This window comes from Lepidochelys kempii, chromosome 2 (assembly GCF_965140285.1).
Source record: "Lepidochelys kempii isolate rLepKem1 chromosome 2, rLepKem1.hap1, whole genome shotgun sequence".
NCBI lineage: Eukaryota > Metazoa > Chordata > Testudines > Cheloniidae > Lepidochelys > Lepidochelys kempii.
This window is the reverse complement of record NC_136381.1, coordinates 69442881-69470233: the sequence shown is the minus strand read 5'-3', so window position 1 is coordinate 69470233 and position 27353 is coordinate 69442881. Positions and strand designations below refer to the sequence as shown.

Sequence of the window (27353 nt, the reverse complement as noted above, 5' to 3'; positions counted from 1 at the left end):
AATATTTGTAATAAAAAATAACAATATAAAGTGAGCACTGTACACTTTGTATTCTGTGTTGTAATTGAAATCAATATATTTGAAAACATCCAAAAATATTTACTAAATTTCAATTGGTATTCTATTGTTTAGCAATACAATTAAAACTGTGATTAATCATGATTAATTTTTTTAATCGTAATTAATTTTTTTGAGTTTATCATATGCGTTAACTGCGATTAATCGACAGCCCTAATATAAATTGATACTGCACCCTCATCCAGCACACTATATTCAGTTCTGCTCAGCCTGTCTTAGGCCTGATCTACACTACAGAGTTAGGTTGACATAAGGCAGCTTATGTCAACCTAACTATGTAAGTGCCTACGCTACAATGGTGCTCCCACCAATGTAATTCACTCACTTCACTGACCTAATAACTCCACCTCTGTGAGAGGTGTGGCACTTAGGACGATGTAGTTTGGGCAACACAGTGTCTGTGTAGACACAATGTTGCTTACATCAACTGTTGGCTGTCAACCCTGTACATGGGGCTCATAGCTGGACCTCTCCCCACCCTGGTGCTGACAGCCCTGGGTGCCGGGCTCACAGAGCTAGGCCACACCTCCCCAGAGATGACTGTCTGAGCTATCAGCCAGGCGCCAGGCTCACAGCTTGGGTTGTCAATGCCGGGGGAGGGGGAGTCCAGCTGTGAGCCCAGCACCCAGCTGGCAGCTTGGGCTGTCAGCACCAGGGCTGCAGGCCTCCAGCTGTCAGTACCCCACAATGGCCCACTTCGGTCAGTGGAAGCGCTCCAGGTGAGGATGTGCACCACCGACAGAAGGAGCACAGTGTGAACGTGAACCACTGCTCTAATTGCTGTGGTGGCTATACATCGACTTAACTTTGTAGTGTAGATGAGGCCTTAGAAAAGAAGTTGCAGGAATAGAAAAGGCCCAGAGATGTGTGGTGCAAATGCTGAGAGGGCTGGGCTGAGTAGAGGTTTGAAAATGATGGGGCTGCTTTGTTTAAAGAGGGTGCAGATAAGAAGGGACATGTAGAGATATAAAAAACAATGACTGGTATTGAGAATGGGATGCTCCTATTCACCCTTTCTCATCTTACAAGAACAATAGAACACAAGAAAATTGAAAGGAAACACATTTAAAGCTATGGATATTTCTTTTATACAGGGAGTACTTGTAACCCACTAAACTCATTGCAACAAAATATCCAATATCAATATGAACGGCTTCTCAGGATTAAAAAAGGATTAGACATTTATATGATTAAGAATAAAAAAATTAACAGATACAAACACTTGTGCTTCAGGGCACAAGACAACCACTAACTGGTTGGGCAGTGTATGCCATCATTGTCCATTAAAGAGTTTCTTGAACCTTCTTCCAAAGCCCCTGGTTCTGGCCACAGCCTGAGACTGGATTCTAGACTAGATGAACTACTGGTGTGACAGTTTTTATGTTACTCCATTTCTAGGGGCGTAGGAACTTCAACAGGTTATAAGACTCAACAAAAGTGTGGGCAAAACTAGGTTCTGGAGGTGGAGGCATGGAGAATGTTTTAATTCCATGTGTTTTAATAATCAATTGATAATATAGTGGGAACAGCAGCAATCACTTTGGTTAAGATTGGTTGCACAACGGTTTCCAATCTAATTCTTTGGTTTTGATTATTTTTAACTTTTCTTCAATTTTACAGGTGACATTTTCCACCATTTGTCTGTCCCAGAAGGTGATTTTTTTGGGTAACTGTCTTAAGGCTGAAATGGTTGGGTATTAAAACGATTGTTGGCTGTTTTTACTTCCTTTGTTCTGAAAAATGGCTGAAGAGTTTTTGCTCATACTTTCCAAAGACCAATGCCTGGACAAAGTTAGCTTGAAAAGTTTTGGGTGACTGAAAATAGGGTACTAGAAATGAAACCACCACACATCTTGGACTACAACGTTCACTGCTACCCCCCATTATGATAAATTGGAGGTAAAGTCTGCTGATGGGTAAGATGGCTGTGTGTATATAAATCATAAGTAAAACAAACAACAGCTAATGAAGACTTACTAATTTCTCAGAAATGGTATATTCAGTTTGAGAACACAGAACATGTTCTCAATGAATGGTTTGCTATATTTTATCAGTTTTCAGTACCCAGTTCACAAAGTCATGTTTCCCATTACTTTTATGAATGTCAAAAGGAGCCAATGCAATTTTATTGCTTAACTTATCATTCTTAAACACGTTTCCTTTAACTTTGATAGCACTGATATTGTAAAATGGCATTAGTCCAATTACCATATTAATCCACTGTAAGAATTAAGGGGATTATTTAATGAAGCCAAAGCTTTACCAACCTTAATCATTGGAATTAAGTTGAGTTGTCAGGTACACGTGTATAGCCTGACTTGCACATTGCACAGATATTTTGACTTAATGCTTATAAATGAGGCCAACATGTAGGATTAAGGAGGAGTGCAATATGTTTGGCTGTAATCAGTCCATACTCATGCAACCACAGGAAAGAACAACATTTCTTATAACTGCGCAAACTTTATAGACTCTGAGACAAATTCAGACATGGTGAAAGCATATTACACCAGTTTTTAATGCGGACCATATTTTCCTCTATTGTTGCAGAATGTAATTCTGCTATTTGCTTCTGTTCCTCCATTTTCTCTCTTGCAGCTTCTGTTCTTGTTGCTGTGCTGTTGGCTATTCTTGAACTTTTTGGATCTTGTTAGTTGAATGCGATCTTTCAAATAAGGATCTATATGCACTGTGGGGGAAAAAAAAACCCTCTTAGCCCTGGTCTACACTAGGAGTTTAGGTCGAATTTAGCAACGTTAAATCGATGTAAACCTGCACCCGTCCACACGATGAAGCCCTTTTTTCGACTTAAAGGGCTCTTAAAATCGATTTCTGTACTCCACTCCTGACAAGTGGATTAGTGCTTAAATCGGCCTTGCTGGGTCAAATTTGGGGTACTGTGGACACAATTAGATGGTATTGGCCTCCGAGAGCTATCCCAGAGTGCTCTATTGTGACCGCTCCGGACAGCACTCTCAACTCAGATGCACTGGCCAGGTAGACAGGAAAAGGCCCGCAAACTTTTGAATTTCAATTTCCTGTTTGCATGGTCACCTGCAGCTTGCCACGCTGGCCAGAGCTCATCAGCAGAGGTGACCATGATGGAGTCCCAGAATCGCAAAAGAGTTCCAGCATGGACCAAACGGGAGGTACGGGATCTGATCACTGTATGGGGAGAGGAATCCGTGCTATCAGAACTACATTCCAGTTTTCGAAATGCCAAAACCTTTGTCAAAATCTCCCAGGGCATGAAGGACAGTGGCCATAACAGGGACCCGAAGCAATGCTGCGTGAAACTTAAGGAGCTGAGGCAAGCCTACCAGAAAACCAGAGAGGCAACTGGCCGCTCCAGGTCAGAGCCCCAAACGTGCTGCTTCTATGATGAGCTGCATGCCATTTTAGGGGGTTCAGCCACCACTACCCCAGCCGTGTTGTTTGACTCCTTCAGTGGAGATGGAGGCAACACAGAAGCAGGTTTTGGGGACGAGGAAGATGATGATGATGAAGTTGTGGATAGCTCACAGCAAGCAAGCGGAGAAACTGGTTTTCCTGACAGCCAGGAACTGTTTCTCACCCTGAACCTGGAGCCAGTACCCTCTGAACCCACCCAAGGCTGCCTCCCGGACCCAGCAGGCGGAGAAGGGACCTCTGGTGAGTGTACCTTTTAAAATACTATACATGGTTTAAAAGCAAGCATGTTTAATGATTAATTTGCCCTGGCATTTGCAGCTCTCCTGGATGTACTCCCAAAGCCTTTGCAAAAGGTTTCTGGGGAGAGCAGCCTTATTCCGTCCACCATGGTAGGACACTTTACCATGCCAGGCCAGTAGCACGTACTCGGGAATCATTGTAGAACAAAGCATTGCAGTGTATGTTTGCTGGCATTCAAACAACATCCGTTCTTTATCTCTCTGTGTTATCATCAGGAGAATGATATCATTCATGGTCACCTGGTTGAAATAGGGTGCTTTTCTTAAGGGGACATTCAGAGGTGCCCGTTCCTGCTGGGCTGTTTGCCTGTGGCTGAACAGAAATGTTCCCCGCTATAAGCCATGGGGAGGGTTGAGGGGCTAGCCACGTGGTGAGGGTAGGCAAAATGTGACCTTGGAACGAAAGCACATGTGCTGTGTATGTAATGTTAACAGCAAGGTTTACCGTGAAACAGTGTATCCATTGTTCTATAAAATGTGTCTTTTTAAATACCACTGTCCCTCTTTTTTTTTCTCCACCAGCTGCATGTGTTTCAAGGATCACAGGATCTTCTCCTTCACAGAGGCTAGTGAAGATTAGAAGGCGAAAAAAATGCACTTGTGATGAAATGTTCTCTGAGCTCATGCTGTCCTTCCACACTGACAGAGCACAGACGAATACGTGGAGGCAGACAATGTCAGAGTGCAGGAAAGCACAAAATGACTGGGAGGAGAGGTGGCGGGCTGAAGAGAGTAAGTGGTGGGCTGAAGAGAGGGCTGAAGCTGAAAGGTGGCGGCAGCGTGATGAGAGGAGGCAGGATTCAATGCTGAGGCTGCTGGAGGATCAAACCAATATGTTCCAGCGTATGGTTGAGCTGCAGGAAAGGCAGCAGGAGCATAGACCGCTGCTACAGCCCCTGTGTAACCACCCTCCTCCCCAAGTTCCATAGCCTCCTCACCCAGACGCCCAAGAAAACGGTGGGGGGGCCTCCGGCCACTCCACCCCAGAGGATTGCCCAAGCAACAGAAGGCTGGCATTCAATAAGTTTTAAAGTTTTAAACTTTTAAAGTGCTGTGTGGCCTTGTCCTTCCCTCCTCCACCACCCCTCCTGGGCTACCTTGGTAGTTATCCCCCTATTTGTGTGATGAATGAATAAAGAATGCATGAATGTGAAGCAACAATGACTTTATTTCCTCTGCAAGCGGTGATCGAAGGGAGGAGGGGAGGGTGGTTAGCTTACAGGGAAGTAGAGTGAACCAAGGGGCAGGGGGTTTCATCAAGGAGAAACAAACAGAACTTTCACACCGTAGCCTGGCCAGTCATGAAACTGGTTTTCAAAGCTTCTCTGATGCGTACCGCGCCCTCCTGTGCTCTTCTAACCGCCGTGGTGTCTGGCTGTGTGAAACCAGAAGCCAGGCGATTTGCCTCAACCTCCCACCCCATCATAAACATCTCCCACTTACTCTCACAGATATTGTGGAGCGCACAGCAAGCAGTAATAACAGTGGGAATATTGGTTTCGCTGAGGTCTAACCAAGTCAGTAAACTGCGCCAGCGCACTTTTAAACGTCCAAATGCACATTCTACCACCATTCTGCACTTGCTCAGCCTGTAGTTGAACAGCTCCTGACAACTGTCCAGGGTGCCTGTGTATGGCTTCATGAGCCATGGCATTAAGGGGTAGGCTGGGTCCCCAAGGATAACTATAGGCATTTCAACATCCCCAACGGTTATTTTCTGGTCTGGGAAGAAAGTCCCTTCTTGCAGCTTTTGAAACAGACCAGAGTTCCTGAAGATGCGAGCATCATGTACCTTTCCCGGCCATCCCACATTGATGTTGGTGAAACGTCCCTTGTGATCCACCAGTGCTTGCAGCACCATTGAAAAGTACCCCTTGTGGTTTATGTACTCGCCAGCTTGGTGCTCAGGTGCCAAGATAGGGATATGGGTTCTGTCTATGGCCCCACCACAGTTAGGGAGTCCCATTGCAGCAAAGCCATGCACTATGACCTGCACATTTCCCAGACTCACTACCCTTGATATCAGCAGATCTTTGATTGCGTTGGCGACTTGGATCACAGCAGCCCCCATAGTAGATTTGCCCACTCCAAATTGATGCCCGACTGACCGGTAGCTGTCTGGCGTTGCAAGCTTCCACAGGGCTACTCTCAAGCCACTCTCTTCTCAGCTGTGAGGGCTGCTCTCATCTTGGTAGTCTTGTGCCTCAGGGCAGGGGAAAGCAAGTCACAAAGTTCCATGAAAGTGCCCTTACACATGTGAAAATTTCGCAACCACTGGGAATCATCCCAGACCTGCAACACTATGCGGTCCCACCAGTCTGTGCTTGTTTCCCGAGCCCAGAATCGGCATTCCACCGCATGAACCTGCCCCATTAGCACCATGATGACCACATTGCCAGGGCCCGTGCTTTGAGAGAAGTCTGTGTCCATGTCCTCATCACTCACATCACCGCGCTGATGTCATCTACTCGCCCAGTATCGCTTTGCCAGGTTCTGGTGCTGCATATACTGCCGGATTATGCGTGTGGTGTTTAATGTGCTCCTAATTGCCAAAGTGATCTGAGCGGGCTCCATGCTTGCCGTGGTATGGCGTGAAATGCACAGAAAAAAGGCGTGGAATGATTGTCCGCTGTTGCCCTGACGGAGGGAGGAGCGACTGAGAACATGGCTTACAGGGAATTAAAATCAACAAAGGGGGTGGCTTTGCGAGAAACTGAATGGCCCCCTCAAGGATAGAACTCAAAACCTCAAGGATAGAGCTCAAAACTGGGTTTAGCAGGCTGTTGATTTCACGGAGGGAAGGAGGGAGGAGAAAATGAATACAAAACAAATCTGGTCTATTTCTTGCTTTGAGCCACTTCATCTATCTTTATACATCTTGCTGGCAGCAGACTGTGCAGTACGACCACTAGTCATTATCATCTCCTGGGTGCTCGGCAGAAGACGGTGCAGTATGACGACTAGCCATCATCTTCTGCTAGCTGGAGGTTAAAAGACAGTGCACTGCTGGTAGGACTCAATCGCCACGAGACGAAACAAGGGAAATGACTTGGCTGAGTCACTCCCATCTTTGCCTAGGTGCCCAGTTAAAAGAGCACCCAGGACTACGTCGATGACGGCTACCAGTCATACTGCACTGTCTGCTGCCAAAAGGCAATAAACTGCTGCTGTGTAGCAATGCAGTACCGCGTCTGCCAGCACGCAGGAGACATACGGTGATGGTTAGCTGAGCGGGCTCCATGCTTGCTGTGGTATGGCATCTGCACAGGTAACTCAAGAAAAAAGGCGCAAATGATGGTCTGCCTTTGCTTTCATGGAGGGAGGGAGGGAACGGGGGCCTGACGATATGTACCCAGAACCACCCGCGACAATGTTTTAACCCCATCAGGCACTGGGATTTCTACCCAGAATTCAAATGGGCAGCAGAGACTGTGGGAACTGTGGGATAGCCACCCACAGTGCAATGCTCCGGAAGTCGACGGTTGCCTCGGTACTGTGGACACACTCCGCCGACTACATGCACTTAGAGCATTTGTGTGGGGACACACACAATCAACTGTATAAAAATGCTTTCTACAAAACCGACTTCTATAAATTCAACCAAATTTCATAGTATAGACATACCCTTAGTAGTGTATCCTGGGTTCAGAAGCTATTATTTGTTCTCACCACTGTCTCAGTTTAATGTCTTCAAACTGTGACAGTTCTTGAAGGATGGGAGTTTAACCTGGCATTGAGTGTCTATTCAGCAGTTTGTTTTATAATTTAATAATGACAATATAATTATTTAGCTGAGCCTTTGGCTCACACATGTATAACAGCACTCAGAAAACTCAGCTGATATTCAGGGGCAAAGTGCATCTCTTTCAAAAATTAATGAATGCTAGATTGCAGTCTTTATTTCTTATAAAAAGTGCATACCTCATGCAAGAGTGAGATTTTTTAGATCCCTATTTTTAAGCAATCTAACGACTCCCAATTTCTGTTCCATTATACATTATTTTAATACTTTGTACTTATGCCATCTTTACACCATGGACCTCAAAGCACGTTAGAAACCAATAACTTAATCCTAGAACACTGCTGTGGGGTGAATATTGTGGCAAAACTATGAAAAGAATAAATTCATTAAGAGAGGCTATCTCACAGATATAACCTCCCTGGGAGAGGTTAAAAGCCACTACTGGTATCCAAATAGGGTTAATGCTGAAGGCCAAATCCTCAGCCAAAGGTGAAGGCAGCAGAAGGTCCTAAATACAGTTGAACAAATGTGGTTCTGTTGCACTGAGTGAAGTAGTATGTGGAGATGGGGTGCAAGTGTGTGAAATAGAGCTAGTGCTTTGAGAGCTAGGGGAAAGTCCATCCACTGTAGCATGGGGAGACTCATGTAGCTGGAATGGAGACAGCAAAGGGTACCAAATGTGTTGTGAGCAAAGCATTCATAACTAGGAGGTACCACCAGCCAATCCCCTTCACATATTGAGACAGAGCAGCCAAAGATGTCACTGCAGCCTTGAGCTTACAAGAGTGCGGTGTAATGGCTCTGTAGTCAATCACTGGACATCAGGAGCTTTACTGTAATGGTCTTCCAAAACACCCAGTGCATATCTCATTTACTCAGCCATTGTGGAATAAATACAATTTGTTCAGTCACTTACATTAGGAATTTAGACAAATTGTACCACATTGTCTTTAATAAAGGGGAGTTTACAGCAGCAGCATAACTACTAGGGGGAGAGAGACATGTCCCCCTCCATATTTCTGTTATTCTGTTGAAGGCTGTCTGAAAGCAAGAACTCTTGGTTTCTCCCAACATTTTTGTGTGTGTCATTTGCACCATTGGTTTACAACACCTATTGTCTCAAGGCAGTGCTTCCTTTGAAATACTGCAAAACAGAATGAAGGGGTTTTTGAGTGTCAAAATGTTTTGTTGACTGAGGGCCAGAGCTTTTAAAAGAACTTAGGTATTGCTTGCACAGGGATAGTTAAACACCTAAGAAAGGGCTTTTCAGTAGCCCGCCAGCCAGCTGCGTGGGGAGCCATGGAAGCAAGCCAGGAGAAAGGGTTGAGGAGAGGCAAAGGGCTTAGGCACTTAAGTTGCTGAACTGATGCATCCGGCTGACAGGCCAGAGGTAGGTGCTTCCCTCTGCTCAAGATTCTCAGCTGCGAACCTTCTCCTGGATTTAGGCATCTGAGCCAGGTCACCCCTAGTTAGTTGATGCCCTACAGGGTGAAACCGTCTCTCTTTTTCTCTGTCTCCTAGTCACATGAGACGCCTCTCTCAAGCTCAGCGTGTGTTTCCTTGTACCACCCCTCCTATTGGTGGCCTGCATCCTTCTACTATGGGCTCTGACAGGTACTGGGTCTTAGGTGTGCTTAGAAGAAGGAATACCCTGTCTAGTTTAAAAACCTTGCTCTGGGAACCTCCAGGGCTTTGGCCTGAGCCTTGCTGCAGCCATCTCCAAGGTACTTAGGCCGCTTTGAAATTGCTGACCAGTGGAAACTTGGGTGCCTGGGGACTTCGGCACCTAGGGGCTCAGGTGGCACCTGAGCTGCAGCTTTTAAAATGTCAATGGCACCACCATGGTGGATTTAGGAGCCTATCTGCCTGTTTAGGCACCTAAATCCCTTTCAAAATCTGACCCGGCTTTTTCACCATTCGATAACAGAGTAAGTCCCATCCACACAAGCTAAAAATGAATTGTGGTATAAGATGGTAAGGGTGTGACAGAATAAAATGTATATTATTTACTGATTACTTCGAATTTTAAAAATACAACTCTGTGCCCTAAAACATAGCTGCTAGTGTCTCAGCCCCCCAGTTGTCATTTTGCATGACACCGTCATTACACGATGTAATTCTGAGTGACAGCCATGGCACATATTCTTAAAGAATTTAATGGATTGTGGGTGTGATAAATACACGGACTCATACTACAGTCAGAACACTGTCAGTCAGAGAAGCAGTGAACCAAAATGGCTAGGGGAGTTTGCACTTAACTAGTCTCTGGAATTCTCTGAGAAATAAGTTTTGCTGCTGCTTTTAAGCTTCCATTTCTGTCCATGCTCAGTGCAAAAGCCGGGAGCTATGTATGTACTGTAGTTAAACATAGGTTAGGCTATTATTCTGTACCTATGTCTATTTATTTGTGTCCATACAAGAAAATAGCCAGTGCTGTAATCTAAATCCTCCTCATGACTTGGGAAGCCATAACAGAATTACTGTACCTCTTTTTTACAGATGGTTAAATAGAGGCACAGAATGGACAAGTTACATCACCTAAATCACTAATTAGAGGTGGGAATAGAATCTAGGAGCCCTTATTCCCAACTAGTCTTTTACTCTAACCATTTTACCACATGGCTGCAGAAAATATATATCTCAGTATGACCACACCATTTTGTGTGAGAAATTCACTTCTGTTGTGGATTGTAACTGGGGATCTTCCTACACACTTTCATCTGAAGTAAAGCCAATTATGAACATTGATAGTCTCTCTCAGGTCTCTTGCCACTAGACAGTGAGAGCCTTTCATACTTCAGCCCCAAATGTAACAAAATATTTAACCCCAAACCAAAGCTGTTCCAGTGCGGATCATATACTTAGTAAACAACAGGTGATGTAGCAAATGCATATATTCTGCACTGGCTTTGTCACAAAGGAGTTAGCAAACACACCCCTTCCCCCAGCCTCCACTTCCTCCCAAACAGATTATCTCATAATTTTTTTCAGAGTGGAGTCTATATATTTGTAAGGATATAGTTTACATTACACTTTTATGCTTACTAGGGGCCGGATGGCTGACCCTTACATGGGTGCCCAAGGAGAGCAGGGAGGGTGCAAGTAGCTTCTAACGCAAATGCCTCCCACCATGCAGGGGTCTGCCATAATTGTGATACCTGCAGTATCCCTCAGCCAAGAGGTAGAAGAGTAAACTGTTCTCACATGTGCCCAAAGCATTTAAAAATCAGAAGTCAGACCCCCAAAAAAATCACACATTTTTTTTAAAATGTGGTTTTTGGCATGTCTTCTGATTTTTGAACTCCCCCAGCTCACCTGCAATGCATGTGTGACAACAGAGTATGTCTGTACAGCGAGTTGGGGGTGTGACTTTTCAGCTCAAGGAAACCCTGGAGCTAACTCAGATTGACCAAGTGTGCTAAAAGTAGCGTGTGGGTGTGGTGGGACAGGCTAGCCACTCCAAGTACATGCCTAATGCCTTGGACAGGTCTGACGTGTTGGCTAGTCACTCACGCTGCCACGGCTACACTCTGTTTTTAGTGCGTTAGCTCAATCAGAGCTAGCATGGGTATGTCTCCTTAAACTGAGAATTACAGCCCCAGGTTGAAGTGTAGACATAACTACGGTAAGGGAGAGTCCCTGCCCTGAAGAGCTTGCAAGCTAGAGCAAAGCATGGTGAAGTTTGGGAAGTGGGAACTGAAATTGGGACTCACCAAAGTCGGATAAGAAAGGCTATCAGACTTCCATTAGATAGGGACTTTTAACCCCTGCTGATTTGGGCAGAATTCAAACAGGTGACCCATAGGTGACATGCTCTCTTGCTCATTACCAATGTCCTGAGGCATACAGTCCCCCATACATGCTAATATTACACCTTCGAGATTGCAGCTTGCTTTCTGAAAAGAGGAGTTTATGAAATCAAGATCTGACTTACTAACCTAGGCTGGGTCTCCCACTCTTTGGACACAGAGGCACAATCTCCGGCACACTGTTCCTGATCTCCAGCATATACTCAGTTTGCCACACCCAGATCTTACAGGGAGAGCACCCATTAATCAAGTACAAAGAATTTAAAAAGCAACAGTCCAACTATTAACACAAGATCCAGATTCACCTTTAAAAACATTTTGCAATATAAAGTAATTAATTTGCATATTTTTCTACCCCCACCTGGCTCATTAACAGGGCTTGACCCCACAACTTTCCACAGCAGAACCATTTTCTACTTCAAGGATAGGCGCAACTGGGGAGGGATAAACATGCTCTTATCCTCCACGTGGAGCCGCCCGTATAGGGAGCCACAACACATACATTGCCAATGAGTTCTATTTATATTTGTGAGACAGCAGTGACAAGGTTGGGTATCAGGAGCCTTGGTTTCTATTTGTGATTCTGGGAGCTGATTGTGGTATACGGGTTACAGACAACATGAATAAATGTAACAATGTCCCTTGTTGGGTCATCTGCGGGGTGTGAAGCCAAGGCCTCTTGATGTAAAAAGATGAATCTCTATCTCTTCATCTAAAGAACCAGTTCTTAGCCCGGAAATATTAGAAGAGTCACAAATTTCTCTATGTGGTCTAGCTACTAGAGGGGGCATGGAGCCACACTGTATTGGTGTCAATTGCACAAGCCCCTAATTTGACATGTTTCTTCTGAAAGCCTGTGTAGCACAGTAGTTGAGATTGGACTCAGTTATATTAGACCATGGATTCCAGTTCCAGCTCTGCTTTGTGCAAGCTCTCAGTTATCTTATCTGTGAATATGATGAATAATAATTACCTCCAAGGTATGAAACCTTGGCTCAAAATAAGGGCTGCAAAAGACACAGAAATGTCAACAGCAGTTCATTTCCAGTCAGTGGAAGAGCTGGGACTAGTGCACGTGGCCTTGCTGTTTAGTGTGGTTTCTATGACGCTACAGGACACCATGGGGGTATTGCTCACTGCTTCTAAAAATCACATGAAGGCTGCAGCCTTTTGCATCATCACAAGATGGCTTGCAGTAGGGGCCAAATCACATTACCTGCAGCAAATTCATGAGGGTAGGCGGTGGCCACGCTGTAGTTTGGCTTAACTATAATAATCATAGTGTCCCTGAAGTGTCCCTAACCTCTGTTTGCCAGATGCTGGCAATGGGCGACACTGGATGGAGCACTTGATGATTGCTTGTTTTGTTCATTCCCTCTGAAGTACCTGGCACTGGCCACTATTGGAAGACAGGATACTGGGTTAGATGGACCCAGTATGGCCGATCTTATGTTCATAGTGGACAGTTGCTGGCATCTATGGGTTACCGATGTTTTCACCTACATTTCTTCATAGTTAACTGTTTCATTATTTGGACTGCCACTGTGGGTACTTCTACACTGCCCATGGACTTGTGGTTGCAGCGTGGATTGGCATGCCCACACTAACTTTAACCTAGCTAGAATGCCTAGAAATATCAGTGAAGAAGTGGTGGAAAAGGTTCCACAGGGGCTGCATAAACCTGCTGGGGTCCTGGGTACATACTCGTTTTGCTAGCTCACACTGAAGCCTGTGTAACTGTGTCTTCACCGCTATTATTGTTCAAACTAGCTAGAATAAAGCTAGCACAGATATGTTTACACAAGCTGCAATTGCACTTCCAATTGCAGTGTAGACATACTCTGAGAAGGCTGTACTGGTTACTGAAACAAAAATACATAGCATCTGGTTGCTGACTTAATTATTAAAATACATGCTTTTGGTTGAAGAGAACTTTTATAAGAAGACTAAACCAATAAAGATATAGTGGACCTTTATAACTATGGAATTAGGTTGTGTGAAAAAACAAGATGCTCTCCATGTGGATGTAAGGTCACAGAAAATAACTATATGATGCTATATCATATATAATATTATTTGAGAAAGTTCATTCATGAATTAGGCTGTATCGTATTACATATGCACAAAGGAGCACAGTAAAGGATCTGCATTCAGTCTGACTTTTCTGGGTTTTTTTGAATGCTTAACCATGCAAACTGAATAATCACTTAATGGATGCTTTTTTATGGCATATATATATAGAGAGAGTGAGATGTGTATATTTATATTTGTCTGTATGATGTTTAGAATTTTGATTATTGAAACAAATTTTGCCAGGGTGTCATGGGTTCAGGTAATTGTGTGTGCCCTTTTATGTTTTCATAGCTGGCAAATGGAAGGTGTCTGTCCTCACCAGTGATATGCCATCTGCAGGAACCAGCTCACAGGTTTATATTACGTTGTATGGGGATTACAATAATTCAGGGCCTATCTTTCTGTATGGAGAAGAAGAAGAACTGTTTCAGAGGGGCAATGAAGACATCTTCACTGTAAGTAATAAATATTCAGTATCTTGTCTTTATTGTCCATAGTGGCCTACCAGATTACATAAAATGTGTAAAGCTGTGTGATAAAAGGGACAGTCAGTTTTTGTACAGTAGACCGGGAAACAAGTAATACTACTTTTAAATATAGAGATAAACCTAACTGTTTTTCTTAAATGCCAGTTAAGCTCAGTATATTTCAATATCAACTACTGTATATAGAACCAAATAATTAACTGCAAAGGATAGAAAAGCCAAACATTTGGGTTCATTTTTAAGACCTTAAATCTGAAATGAAGTAGTAGGGCTTAGATGGAAGTTAGGTGCCTAAACACCTTTGAGGATCAGGACCTTAATCTCTCTCTGCCTCAGTTCCCCATCTGTAAAATGGGAATAATGATACTTCCCTATCTTCCAGGGGTGATTAAAGACTGCAAGATGCTCAAATAGTACAGTAATGGGGGACCATAGAAGTATCTATGATGGATATTTTAACACAAAATCATTTGCACAAAAACATAATAGACATGAACTCCAAGTGTATCTAGGAGACCTGGAGGAAAAAGAAAATGGCAATAGTACAATAGCAGCCAAATTATCAACAGAAAAGCAAATTTCATTCACTAGCAATAGCTAGTTGACGAACTTCAGAAGCACTGGATGATGCTTCCAAAGATGCTCCGGGGAGCAGGTGGATTAGGGTTGCCTTACAACAAAAGCAAACACAGTTCCTCTTCCCTGTCTTTGTTTGCCCCCCACCCTCACCCCATTTCTCTCCTGCATCTGAGTTTTGTCATGGGAACAACCTTTTTATCGCCCTCTGGCCAAGTCTTGGCTTGGGCTCTCTCCGTTTGACTGGCATGCAAGCAGAGGGGAAGAGAAGGGAAGCCATGCATTTGTCCTTGTGTATCTCTGGGCAGGAAGTTCTTTATTGTTTGCTTCACAAAGTCCAGGGGAGTTAGCATCCAAGGGTTTGCTTCACATGCATCTCTGCAGTGTAAGTGAACTCAGAAGATGAACTCTCCAGAATGCTGTGGTGGGAGTAAAGCAGTAAAGTAAAGTGAGTGGACTAAATCATGAGAAAACTCATATGCCACAGGATGAGAGATGCCCATTAGTAAGTTCCTAAAGCCCAAATGATGCTCTCTCTATTGATAAGAGCACCCTGTTTCACACCTTGCTGCTTGACTGACTTGCATGCAAAGATCACTGAGATCGCTGCAGCATGTTTAGAGTTGGAAGCATGCACCCAGCACTGCCAAGAACTAACCTTCCAAACATAGACTTATAAGATAATGAAAGTAGACCATTTTGTATCAAGAGACGTTGCATTTTAAATGCAACACAATACCTGATTGTTACTGTTCTCCAGGAAACAGTTTTTAAAAGAGGAATGTAACATGCGAGTGATACCTACTGAACTAATTGTTCTTTGGAATTTTTCTTTTAAGGAGCTAGATGCAAATTATCCATTTATTTCCTTTATAGATTGACACTGGAGACATAGGAGAGCTCTATAAAATACGCATAGGACACACTAACTCTGGAAAATCCCCCTCTTGGCACTGTGCAGAGGTGAGAACCCTGAGCAGGAGTTTTATCTTCTGAAAAACAATTGTTGTGCCCAAACAAGCAAAATAAATAATAATAAAAAATCCTGGGAGAAGTATTTCAGTCAGATTCTGATGCTTATTGCATCACTGAGAAAAATATTTATTGTGGGTTGTTCTTGTGAGGAATTTTTGGCAGCCCAAGAGCCATATTGCTAAAGTTTCCCTTTTCAGTTTCTAAGGAGAAAGGATGTCCACTGAATATTTATGATTCTTCTAAATTACAAGTTATATACTGAGTATTCCCATGGTTTATTAGAGGTGTGGTTTGTAGCATAGATAGTATTAGTAATCCCCTAGTTCCATTTCCAACCCTTATTGAGACAAGGTTTGGCCAGTGTGCCCCAGGAAATAGGACGGAGGTCTGGGTGTAAGGATACCTGGTTTCTATTCTCTGCTTTGCCAATTACCTACCGTGTGGCCGTGAGCAAGTCATTTCACCTCTCAGTTTCCTTACCTGTAAATTAAAGATAACAGTATTTAACCTCCTTTAGCACTTTGTGAGCTACAGATGAATAGAGTTTATCATTATAATTCATGTTTGAGGGCAGATTCAGATGTGGTATCAATGGTTGCAGTTCCACTGAAATAAACCTAGCTACAATCTTGTACACCAGATCCATGTATGGGCAGGATTCTTTGACCACATTTCCCTAGTAGCTGCATGCCTGGATGGAGAAGTTGTATAACTACTAGGTTGCCAGGGAGTCCAGGTGGTTCCTTAGCTTCTGGCCTAGGATCTATGGGACATCTCTTCTAGCTCAGTTGCTGACAGTCAGAGTTGAAGTGTTTCCCAACTCCTGTTGGCTTTTGGGCGGCCTGAAGTTTCCTGGCTGCCAGAAGACCCTTTAAGGATTCCGGAAGGCAGGAGCTCATAATGGAGGAGAGCAGCCACTCCATGCCCCCAACCCAAATGCTAGAAAAGATTGGAGGGGCAGGCCACCAGCCCTCCTTAAACTATGTTTGGGGGAAGGGGGTACTAGAAGAGGGGAGAAGCTGTCATCCAGGGAATGGTTATTGATATACTTATTTATTATATACTTATTATTTATTTGGGTCATATATAATCTGACCCACTAAGTGAATCTGCAGGTGTGGGCCCTGCACCAGGCTCGGTGAACAGACCCTGCAAGGTCCGCATTCTGTGTGGTGCATCTATTTAAATTGAGAAACTAAAGAAGTCAGGTAAAAAAGGAAAGAAAAGGTGCTTGGGCTCTTTCTTTTCTCCTCGCCTTGCCTGCGCGCATGCAAGCTGGTAGATCTTAATTAAAATCAATAGCACTTCAGTGTACGCTGTTGATTCTTGGCTCACAAAGCCTGTTTTGTCTACTTACCTGGGCTCATCTGAAATAAAAACGGCTGGATCAAGACCTCAAACCACCACAGCTTTTAGGCAGCAGTCCATCAGCTTTGTAGGGAGAGGCCAATGGAGCAGAATATCTTCTACAAAGACCCCCACATTTTGTGCAGTAGAGTTAACACAGTATTGTTCTTTACTACTACGGAATCTGGGGAGAGGGGAACAACTCGGTAGGCTGGGGAGACAAAATGGTCAGCACTATCTCCTGGGAAACCCATGCATTCTCCCGCAGATATGAAACCAAGAGATCACATTGCATTACTTTTGTGCTGCAAATGTTCAGTAAGGAGCTATATTGCTGGGCAGCCCCACAGAGGTGCTAGCCCTCCCTGCATAAACCCTTACATCTGTGGCTTTCCTTATGGCTCTCCCAGCGTTAAGATGGTTTGAGGTCTATTCATGGCTACAAACACCTCCCTCAAGCAGGGTGCTACCTCGCTTGTGCAGTAAGTGTTCCCCTCCCACATGTTTTTCCACAGGAGATAACAATAGGCTTTGGGTTTTCCAGTTTTCTTCAAGCAAGATTAGAGAGTTTGTTTCACCAGCATTTGTGGTGAACCTCTTGCAGTCACTTTCTTTTAAATATAGTATTCCAGCCCTGGAAGAGTGGGCAGCAGTAAGACTTTCCAATAATTGGGATTCCCTTATATTACAATTAAAGGGACATGTCAGACCAAATGGTGTGAAGCTGCAGTTGGCTCAGCCCAGGAGAGTGGGGAGTGGGCAGAGGTGGCTTTATGTCACCTTTGCACCTCCTTAATCTTAGGTTGGCCAGGGGGATGCTGAGCTGTTGGTGCTACTCTAATATATGGCAGCCTTGGCCAGGTGCCTTTGGGAGAGTCTGCAGCTCAGAATAGTCGGAGCACAAAACACTGATTGTTTCCCTTCCACTCCTGGCGCCCCTTCCCTATTATTTTTCTATATCAGAGGCTGCATAGGAGGGTAGCATAGGACTGCCTATGACATTCCTGCACCACTTCTGCACTGGGGCTATCCCCCAGGGGGGCCTTCATGGCTCCCTTGTGGCACCAGAGCTGCAAACAGGCCAGAGCAAGAGCCAGAATCTGGCTCTTCATCCTAGTTCCAGATGTTGCAATAACATCTGCTAGCACAGAACCCTGCAGCTGTTTGGAGCCCCACTGATGCTAGTAGGACTTGGCACAGGCTGAGAGATCTGTCCCAGCAGAACCGACTTCAGGATTGGAGTCTAAGTGACTTAAACAACTGATAATTGTCATTGCTATTATAGGTGCAATTGCAGAACATTTACACAGGAGAACAGTTTTCTCTTCCTGCCCACCAATGGCTGGCGCAGGACCAGGATGATGGCGAAATCTGTCGGGAGCTTCCTGTTTTGCGACGGGGCCAGCCTGTTCTTCCAGGTAGGTGAAATAATGCGTCAGGCAATTCAAGTTACAAACTGCCACCCGGATAATTCAATTGATTGTTTTTTATCAATTACCTACTTCTGTTTGACAGCTGCAATATGTTTTCTCTGGTCTTTTCCCTTGTGAAGGCTGGGCATGCACAGCCCCTAAGCTGGAGGTGTAACAGGGACGGAACCTGCAATGTCTTTGATCAAATGTCTTGAATTTCAAAAGTCCTTTAGACTTAGGATTGTCTCACTGAGGTTTTACTGATAAAGGCAGCCCTGTTTACTTTCCACCTGGAAACTCAAACAATGGTGAATAAACCTCACAAGGTTTTTTTGTTTGTCTTTTTACTTATAAAAAAGATCAGGAAACAAAAAACATATGTAACTGTCATGATGCCATCACATACAAACCACAAACAGTACTAGGAATATCATGGAAATTGCAGTTTTGTAAATATGTCATATATTTGACTAATATACTTGCTATTTTCTTTTCTGTTACCTGTAGACGTGCATAGACCACACTCATTCAGAGCTGTTTTAATGGGTGTGAGGAGCAAAGCTAAACAATACTTTAAAATGTTCATAAATTTAAGTGGATCTGCTGCTGACTCCAGACATAGACTGGGGAAGTGGGAGATGGGTGACATGGAGGACCAGGAGTCCCAAAGGTGGCATGTTGAGGGGGGCGGTGCACTGGGACAGACATGGGCTGTGAATAGAGGACTGGATGGTATGGAGCTGTGTTATTTGTGTTATCTATGACTGAGCTAAGGTGGGGGAGGAGGCAGAAGGACATGAAAAAGGCATATAGTGTGGGACCCTAACACAATATTTAAGCTTAATCGTACCTGCCCTTGAGGTGAAAGAAAAGTCCTTTCTGTCCCTTTGCATCCAACAATACAACCATATAGCTGGTAGCCATAACCGTCTCAGGGAGGACTATGTAGAAAGGCTAGCCGCATTAACCACAGTGCTCCAGGATTCTGAGTAGGCATGACCATGGTCCCACCCCCATACACTGGATGTTTGCTGCAGAGAAACACCAAAAGGCATGGCTGGCTAAACCCATAAAATAGGTATGGCCATTGCTTCTCTTAAATCCACTCTCCCCAATGCCACACAGGCATTATGCCTGCTCATTCTTCTAAAAGACATGCCATAGTTCAAACAGGAAGTCATTTAGAGAGGTCCTATGGCCTGTGTTATATAGGAAGTCAGACTAGATGGTCACAGTGATTCCTTCTGGCCTTATAATCTATGAATCTGTTGCAGAGATATAATGTCTTTGGGGGCCCCAGACTGTACTTCTTTTCCTACCATCCAAATATTATTAGAGTGGGGGAAAGAGAGGGAACAGACAAGCAAAGTAATCATGGTTAATTTAACAAAAAAAACCCAAAAAAACATACCTCTAAACAGGCTACATTCCTCTCCCTCACAACTCAGCCCTCTTCCCTGACCCCAACAATTCCCAGCTTCAGATTCTATGACCCTAACCCTACTCTCCCAGTTTTCAACCCCTTCCCTCTATATAGATGAGCAGTTCATTCACGAACCAAATAAATGATTGATATCTTGGTTATCAGATAATCTTTATCTTGTTATGCCTTGAAGCCTAGCACCACACTTAAAATAACATCTCATGCTGTATCCTATGGTTGGCAATTTCTCCTTCTTCTCAAATCAGAGAGAGTGAAGAACTTCTAAACCCTAAACAATTCTGCCAACCACATAAAAGAGAGGTCATGATGAAGATTTTGGGTTTCTGCTTTAACTAAAACTTTTCTTACGGGTATATTTCTGCTTCAGAAACAGGCTTTTCACTTCTGAGAGGTTGGTTTGATAACACTGAAGAAGTAAAGAGAACTGGATTCAGTATGAAAGTGAGAGGATCTAGGGGAACTCTTAAATCTGATATTCTGAATGAAAACAGGGATAAGGCACTAGCTGTTGTAATGGCTTTTTGTAATCACAAAAATAAATGTATTCATTAAATAAAACCCAACAGACATTGTGGGCCTGACTTTCAGTGGAGCTGAGCACCTTCTGTTTTCATTGACTTCACTCGGACTTGTAAATGCTCAGCACCTCTGAAATTCAGGTACTATTTGAATCTTATGTTTACTGTATTTTGCATCTATTATAGGCCAAGCAGGTAGCACCATCTATACTTAAAGTTGCCTGACATTTCCCATTATAACACCCTGATTCACAAGCTCCTTTGCAGTTTCCCTGCTGCTCTGGGAAAGGAATAAACTGTGTCAGGTCACTACCTGTCATAGTGTGTGCTGTCCGATATACCTCCTTCCACCCCTGCTGCCCACTTGTGAGAGGTGAGGACAATGTAATGATGCTCTGGAGCTGGCTTACCTCGATTCCTGCCCACTCTGTTGCCTAAGAATGCCTTATGCAGCCTTACTCCCGTGTACCACTGGGTCATGATTTGTCCCTAAATGGAACAGACCCCAACGGAATCTTCATTCCCCTCAGATGTCTGCCTTCGGCCTCAGTGACTGTAACAGCAGTGCCACCAGGGGACTATCCTATCTAATTCCCTTCCCCGGTTCCTGACCAGCTCAACTGTTACTGAGACCTTCCTGAGGAAATGAAGTCCCATTGGGTTGGCCTGAAGGATGCTGAGAAAAGCTTGGGAAATGACGCATTGTTACACTTGGAATGAAGAGAAAGCAGCGATTTCTCCTCCTTCCCCCACAAATAAACATGTTTCAGCAGTATCTGTTCAGAAGCAGAAGGGCATGAACGCTATTGTACTTCTGTAACCCTTCTGCCAGGCCAAGTTGATAGCAGCAAAGGCCGGGTTCAGTACACAGGGGTTCTCTCTCATCAAAGCAAATGCAAAACTGGCTCGAGCCCCCACCCAGTGACCTGGGAAAATCTTACACACTCCCTGGGCACCTCAAAGAGGCAATACTTCCCCTCTCGCAAGCACAGAGTCTCGGTGTAGCAGAGAATCTTTAATAACATGAGGTAAATGACATCAGCATTAAATTGGGGAAACACCACAACTAGGGTTCATCAACCAAACCATGAGCAAAGACCCACCCCAGCAAATTGGGCCACATCCTTTCCCTCAAATTCTTGAGTCCCAGAACCCAAACGTCTCTTGAGTCCAGCAATCCACAAATCACCCAAAGTTCAAAAAGTCCAGCCCCAGAGTTCAAAAGTTCATCTGCAGAGTGTTGCTCCCCAGTCTAGCTAAAATGTGCCTGTGTGTGGGGTGAAAGAGGTAAGGGGCACCTTACCTGTCCTGAAGCTGACTGCCTCACAGGGCTCTGCTGTCTCACGAACGGCTCCGCTCCACCATGACCGGCTCCGCTCTGCACAGCTTGCCGTCTCACGAACACTTCACTCCGCCGAGTCACGGACAGCTCTGCTCAGCTCGCCGTCTCACGAACATGCCGCTGTCTCACGAACGGCTCCACCCTGCACAGCTTGCCTCGCCGTCTCACAAACACTCCGCCAGCCTATCCACGAACAGCACAACTGCACTCTAGTTCTTCCGGCTCCCCACTACTTGACACAGTGCTCAGTGATTCCAGCTCTCAGTGATTTTAGCTCATAGTAGGGGAGCCTTAGTGCTGGTGCACCATAAGGCCAAAGTGAATTCAGCACAGTACCTGTAGCAAGACTCTTAATAGACCCAAAATTAGCTCTGACATTCCACAGTGGAGAGAGACAGAGGTGCAATTGGTGTTTCAGGCCCTCACAAAGGGGCCCACACCACCAGGTATAAATACCTGTCTCAAGCCTCTCTCCATTCACAGAGTTTTGGAACCCATGTCCCTTGCCTAGCGAGTGCTACTTAGTTGATGGCGAGTCCCTCCATCATAACAAAAGGCCAAGTACAGTTCCAAGCACAGTTCCCATAATCAGGGTAATAACAATTTATTCTTCCCGCCCCAATAACAGAGACACTGGGGATCCCACAACAGCCAAAGTGACCATTTGGGCAGTTATGGCCTCATTCTAGGCGGGGTGGGTGTGCCTATGCAAATGAGATCAGCCCCTGAAGTTCTTTTCCACAACTTGTCACACCTCACCACCAGATGTCAGGGTGGAGCTCATCCTGATTCTGCTTACACTTCAATGGTAGCAGAATCCTCAATGTCTCTCACAAATGGCAGGCCAATTTTCAGCTCCTGCATCAAGGAGGCAGGCAGCATCGGAATATCTATTAGCACCAGCAACCGCTGCTGGGGGAGACAAATCATTATTTGCTATTTATATTGCACTAACGCCTTCGAGTATGCCTACGCTGCAAAGAAAAACCCACAGTGCTGAGTCTCAGAATTCATGTCAATTGACTGGGCTCACGGGGCTCGGGTTGTAGAGTTAAAAATAGCAGTGTAGATGTTCAGGCTCAGGCTGGAGCCCAGGCTCTGAAACCCAGAGGACCTCAGAGCCCAGGCTGCAGCCTGAGCCCAAACATCTACGCTACTATTTTTAGCCCTGCAGCCCGAGCCCTGAGTCAACTGACTTGGGCTGTCATATGGCACCATGGGTTTTTTATTGCAGTGTAGACAGATGCTTAGAGGCCTCAGTCAGGTTCATGACCCTGTTGTATTAGGAGCTGTACAAACAGAAGGTCTCAAGTCAGAAGAGCTTACAATCTGCAAATGGCAAAAGAAGCTTCCCAGTCAGAGGGCTAGAGGCGTAGATGGCAGAATGTTCACATTCCCATACGCACGCAGCTCATGTCTGCACACATGCCCACAGTAACATCTTCGACCATATCAGGGATTGGAGCAATTATTGTCTTAATTTAAAATGTTCTCAACCATAGGCTGTCGACTGCCCAAAGTCCATAGAAAATGTCCTTGATCCAAAAATAAAACAAAGAAGGGAAGATGGCAGTGCCTAGAGGATAGAGTTAAGGTTGTTTTGGATGCCTGAACAATGTTATTCTATACTCTCAGCTGTTATCTTTTCTTTTATATTTAATCTTAATTTTGAATTATCTGGTTTTTAATGTCACTGCCTTTTTTTTCAGATTTATAACTGCATAAATATAGTCCATAAGTTACCATTCCCAATCTTAACTACAGTTTAACAGTGTTTTGCCTGGGAGTTTTATTTTATGTCATATTACATATTTTGTATTAAACACCCAAAGGTGTTACAGTTTTCATTTATAGCCTTTCCCTTCCCTCCCAAATTTACAAAGTGATTAAAGAAGATTCCCCATTAAATGCAATAAAGGAATAATCTACTATTATTATTGCCTGAAGCACTGAAATATTAAAGCAGTGAAGCATTCTTTGATGCTGTAAAACGGAGACAATGGTGCTAGAATTTATTTTTTAACCAGTGCTTTTAAAGGGTTGATGGCTGCTGTCTGGCATATTTGTGGTCTGACTGCTTATGTTGACACTAATCTTGGATTTACTTTGTTTACTTTTCTGCTTTATAATGACTGTAAGTGGTGCTGTAGGACAAAGATATATTGTTGTGCATTTAGAGTTGATTTTCAATTTGCATTTGCCACTGGGAATACCAACCTGGGGTAAACAGCATGCACACAAAATCAAAACAAGTTTGTGTGTCACTTTACTTAATATTAAATGGAATTTTTATGAACTGAAAATTACGTGATAGCTGATCCTTGATACAGATGTATTTGGACTATATAGTCACTCTGCTTTTCAATTGGATATTGAATTGATATTGATATCAACTGTAGTGGTATTTGCAAAAAGAAAAGGAGTACTAGTGGCACCTTAGCAACTAACCAATTTATTTGAGCATAAGCTTTCATGAGCAAAACCTGTCTTCTTTTACTGTCAGTGACTGTATATGAGGTGCATGTGACAACAGGAGAGCTGTGGAATGCCGGAACAGAAGCTGATGTCTATATTTCGATCCATGGGGAAGAAGGCGATACAGGCTCGAGACAGCTACTTAGGTCAAAGAAGCCTAGGAAATTTCTAAAAGGACAAGTGAGTGACAAGAAGCATACGTCCCGATCCATTTGTCTGTCCTTTCTAGCTCTCTACCTTGTAAGATCTGAGGCTGTTACAGGCCAAGGTAGGACTTACACTAACAAAAATCACTGGTAGACTGCAAAGTTTGTAGAAAACCTGCACCACTAAGCCAAAATTATTTTCTAAACATTTGCATTGACATTTTGGGGAAAATTATAATCCATAATAATTATTGTGTAGGTAAAGTGCATACCATTTCTTAAATTTCTTAATTATTTAAATAATATATATGAAGAGAAGAAATAACTTCAGTAAAATACATATTTTACTATATTCTGATATTAAGTTATATTACAATTTGTGATTGTTTTGTTAACTAAACTTTGGGCTAGTTTCTGCTCTCCTCACTCTAGTAATTGCGTTGATTTCAATAGGACTACACACATAAACGAAGTGATCAGGATTAGCTCTTTAATCATAATCGTTGGTCCTGGAAACCAACTTTGCTTGTCTGCTTTGACATTATCATATATTATTTCATAGAGCATATTGGGATGCTCATGCTTCATAGAAGAGTTTCACAGGTTTTCTACAGTAGGTTTCATGTGTCCCATTGGATGGGGAGTTCTTTTAGAAATTTAATTGCACTTTTCTTGGCTGGTTTGCAGACTGACCTCTTCCTACTTGAAGCTGTGCACCTTGGAAATTTGTATAAGATTGTTATAGGACACAATGGACTTGGATCAGGTGAGAAATCGCTACATATAATAACTGAATACTGACCACAGCTTTCTGTGAAATTAGAGTAGGTATTTATAAAATATTCATATGAAATAATGTGACCAAGGTATTTTATGGGGGGAGGCAAAGGATTCCAAGAATACCAGTCATTAAAATGAAAAGGTTACATTTTGGTACCATCACAAATTCCAAATAATCATCCTTAACCTCTATTGTAGTCCAAATAATTGTATTAAAAATTTACTTTTAAAAAAAGGGTACTGAACATTATAATTCTGTCATTTCCCTTTGAAAAAAATTAATTTGTTTATCTTTTCTGCACTTTGAATATTTCATTGTACAGTTTATATTCTGTATGTCTTCCAGAGATGGGCTATCGCTGTAAATGAAATTTATTAGTATCATTATTATTTAAATTGCAGTAGTGCCTGAAAGTCCCAACCAGGGATTTGAGGGGCATTGTGCTAGGTGCTGTACACACAGTTAATGGAGATATGGGCTATGAACCAAATTGCCAATAATCACAAGACTTGGATTTATTTGATGCTGAATACCAAACTCTATAACACATCAATGCTAGACAGTCTGAGCCAGAGTGTCTCGTAGAGGTGTCAATTTATTTTGTCTTGAAATTTTAGATACAGGCAGTAATACAGTTAACCTCCCCATCTCCCTTCCCTCCCCCCCATCCCTCCAATGTGTACCCAATATCACTCATTACTAGATCATCCCACATTAATTCACTTGTGGAGGACATCCCAACCCCTCTCCATATGGAAGGAGAGAAGTGGCACTTCTGTCACACAGTCTCTCTGGTTCATTGGCCTTACACAGATGCCCCTGGATTGGAACTCATCAAGTAGAGAGCCTGGTGACTTTTGGGAGAGGAAGGGGTGGAGCACGTTAGATGAGATGTCTCTTTCCATAGTACTGTTCCCTCTTTGCTCCCAGATTTTCACATGGAAATCCAGGAAAATCGTGAATGGGAGCTGTGATATTTTGCTCTGGATCCCTTCTTTGGCTTCTTCTAAGCTGCTGAGAAAGGACCCAGTTAATGATTACATAGTTGTTATTGAACCAGGCTGTTAAATGGAAGGGAGACCACAAGAAAGTAGCCTCCCAGCAATTCCTTTTCCTACGGACACATCCCTAAGAACCACAGGGTTAGAAGGGAAAAACCCGCTGTGGGGAAAATCCTTGAGTTCTTCTTCAAGTGCTGTCCCTGTGGGTGCTCCACTCTAGGTGTAAGTGCGTCCCAGCGCCATTGATGGGTAGCAGTGCCTGGTCAGGACGCAGGAGCTCAGTTCATATCTCCCGTCTCGTTGGAATCTTCCTGAGTAGCTGCGTCCCGCACCCTCCTCAGTTTCTTCTCAACCGTCCCCAGCTGCCTCCGGGCAGTGCTGCTTCTCTTCCCTGGTCTCTGTAGGAAAAAAGTAACAAAGAATATAGAAATAGTTATTAGTTACATCCCAGTTGTTTCCCTTCCTATAGTGTAGTTACATAGTTATTGACTTAGTTAAAAAAAAACAAACAAAAAAACCCAAACAAACAACAAAAACTTTTTGCTTCAGGCTTGTCTCTTGCTGAGACACTCTCCCCTGCCATTTCCAATTCACAATGCCAGGGGCTTCAGGATTCAAAAAGTGTGTTTCCTGTCAGGACTCCATGCCATGGTCGGACGGGCATGCACATTGTGTGAAGTGCCTCGGGGAAACCCACATCCCTGCAAAGCTGTACGAGCCTCAAGTCAAGGGCTCGGCGCGATAGGGACCTGCAGCTTAAAAGGCTTCTGATGTAAAAATCCCTGCAGCCGCTTCCGGAGATGGGGAAAGTTAAACCCGCTCCTACACGGTCCCTGGCCAGATCTGAACCAGTTGGGAGCGCTGCTTCACCCTCTCTGGAGCAGAGGCAAGAAGCACAGCAGTCTCACGGGAGAGACTTCGACAAGGGTAAAGGGCCTCCCACGAGATCCTTACCCTCTGTGCTGACAGCGCCACAGGCAGGTGCCTCAGCTCTTCCGAAAGCCTCAGCCGCGGCTCCCGCAGACCGCAGAGGCAGGAACCCGACCTCCCGTCCCAGGAAGGTTTCCGTGGCACCGAGTGCCTCAGTGCTAAAAATAGCCACGGTGCCAGCTGCGCGCTCTGCCCCGGTGCCGACAAAGACATCAGCACCGACCTCCTCTGTGCTAAAAATAGCCGCGGGGCCGACTGCGCGCTCTGCCCCGGTGCCGGGAAAAACGTCGGCACCGAGCCTGCCTCCTGCCCCGGCACCAGCAGCGGACCCCCTGCAGGGCACCTCCAACAGACCCGCAGCACCACTTTCACTTTCACTTGCTAACGCGCTAGAGCACAGTCCAGGCTCAGTGCAGTCCGGGGAGCAGGAGCAGCAGTTCCTCACTGAATGTGACCTCTCAGTGCCACCTGAGCCTAACTCTCCGCTCCTGGATACACAGGGCTCACTC

The 27353-nt window shown here is 44.2% G+C and overlaps 1 protein-coding gene across 1 annotated transcript in view; it reads left to right on the top strand.

Annotated features, from left to right (window-relative positions):
- Positions 1 to 27353, top strand: part of RP1 (RP1 axonemal microtubule associated) — a 295040-nt gene that overhangs the window by 22084 nt on the left and 245603 nt on the right. Inside the window, exons 3-7 of the mRNA XM_073329615.1 lie at positions 13704 to 13867; positions 15350 to 15436; positions 18081 to 18213; positions 24015 to 24166; positions 24820 to 24898. Coding sequence (XP_073185716.1) covers positions 13704 to 13867; positions 15350 to 15436; positions 18081 to 18213; positions 24015 to 24166; positions 24820 to 24898 — 615 coding nt within the window. The remainder of the gene's footprint in view (positions 1 to 13703; positions 13868 to 15349; positions 15437 to 18080; positions 18214 to 24014; positions 24167 to 24819; positions 24899 to 27353) is intronic.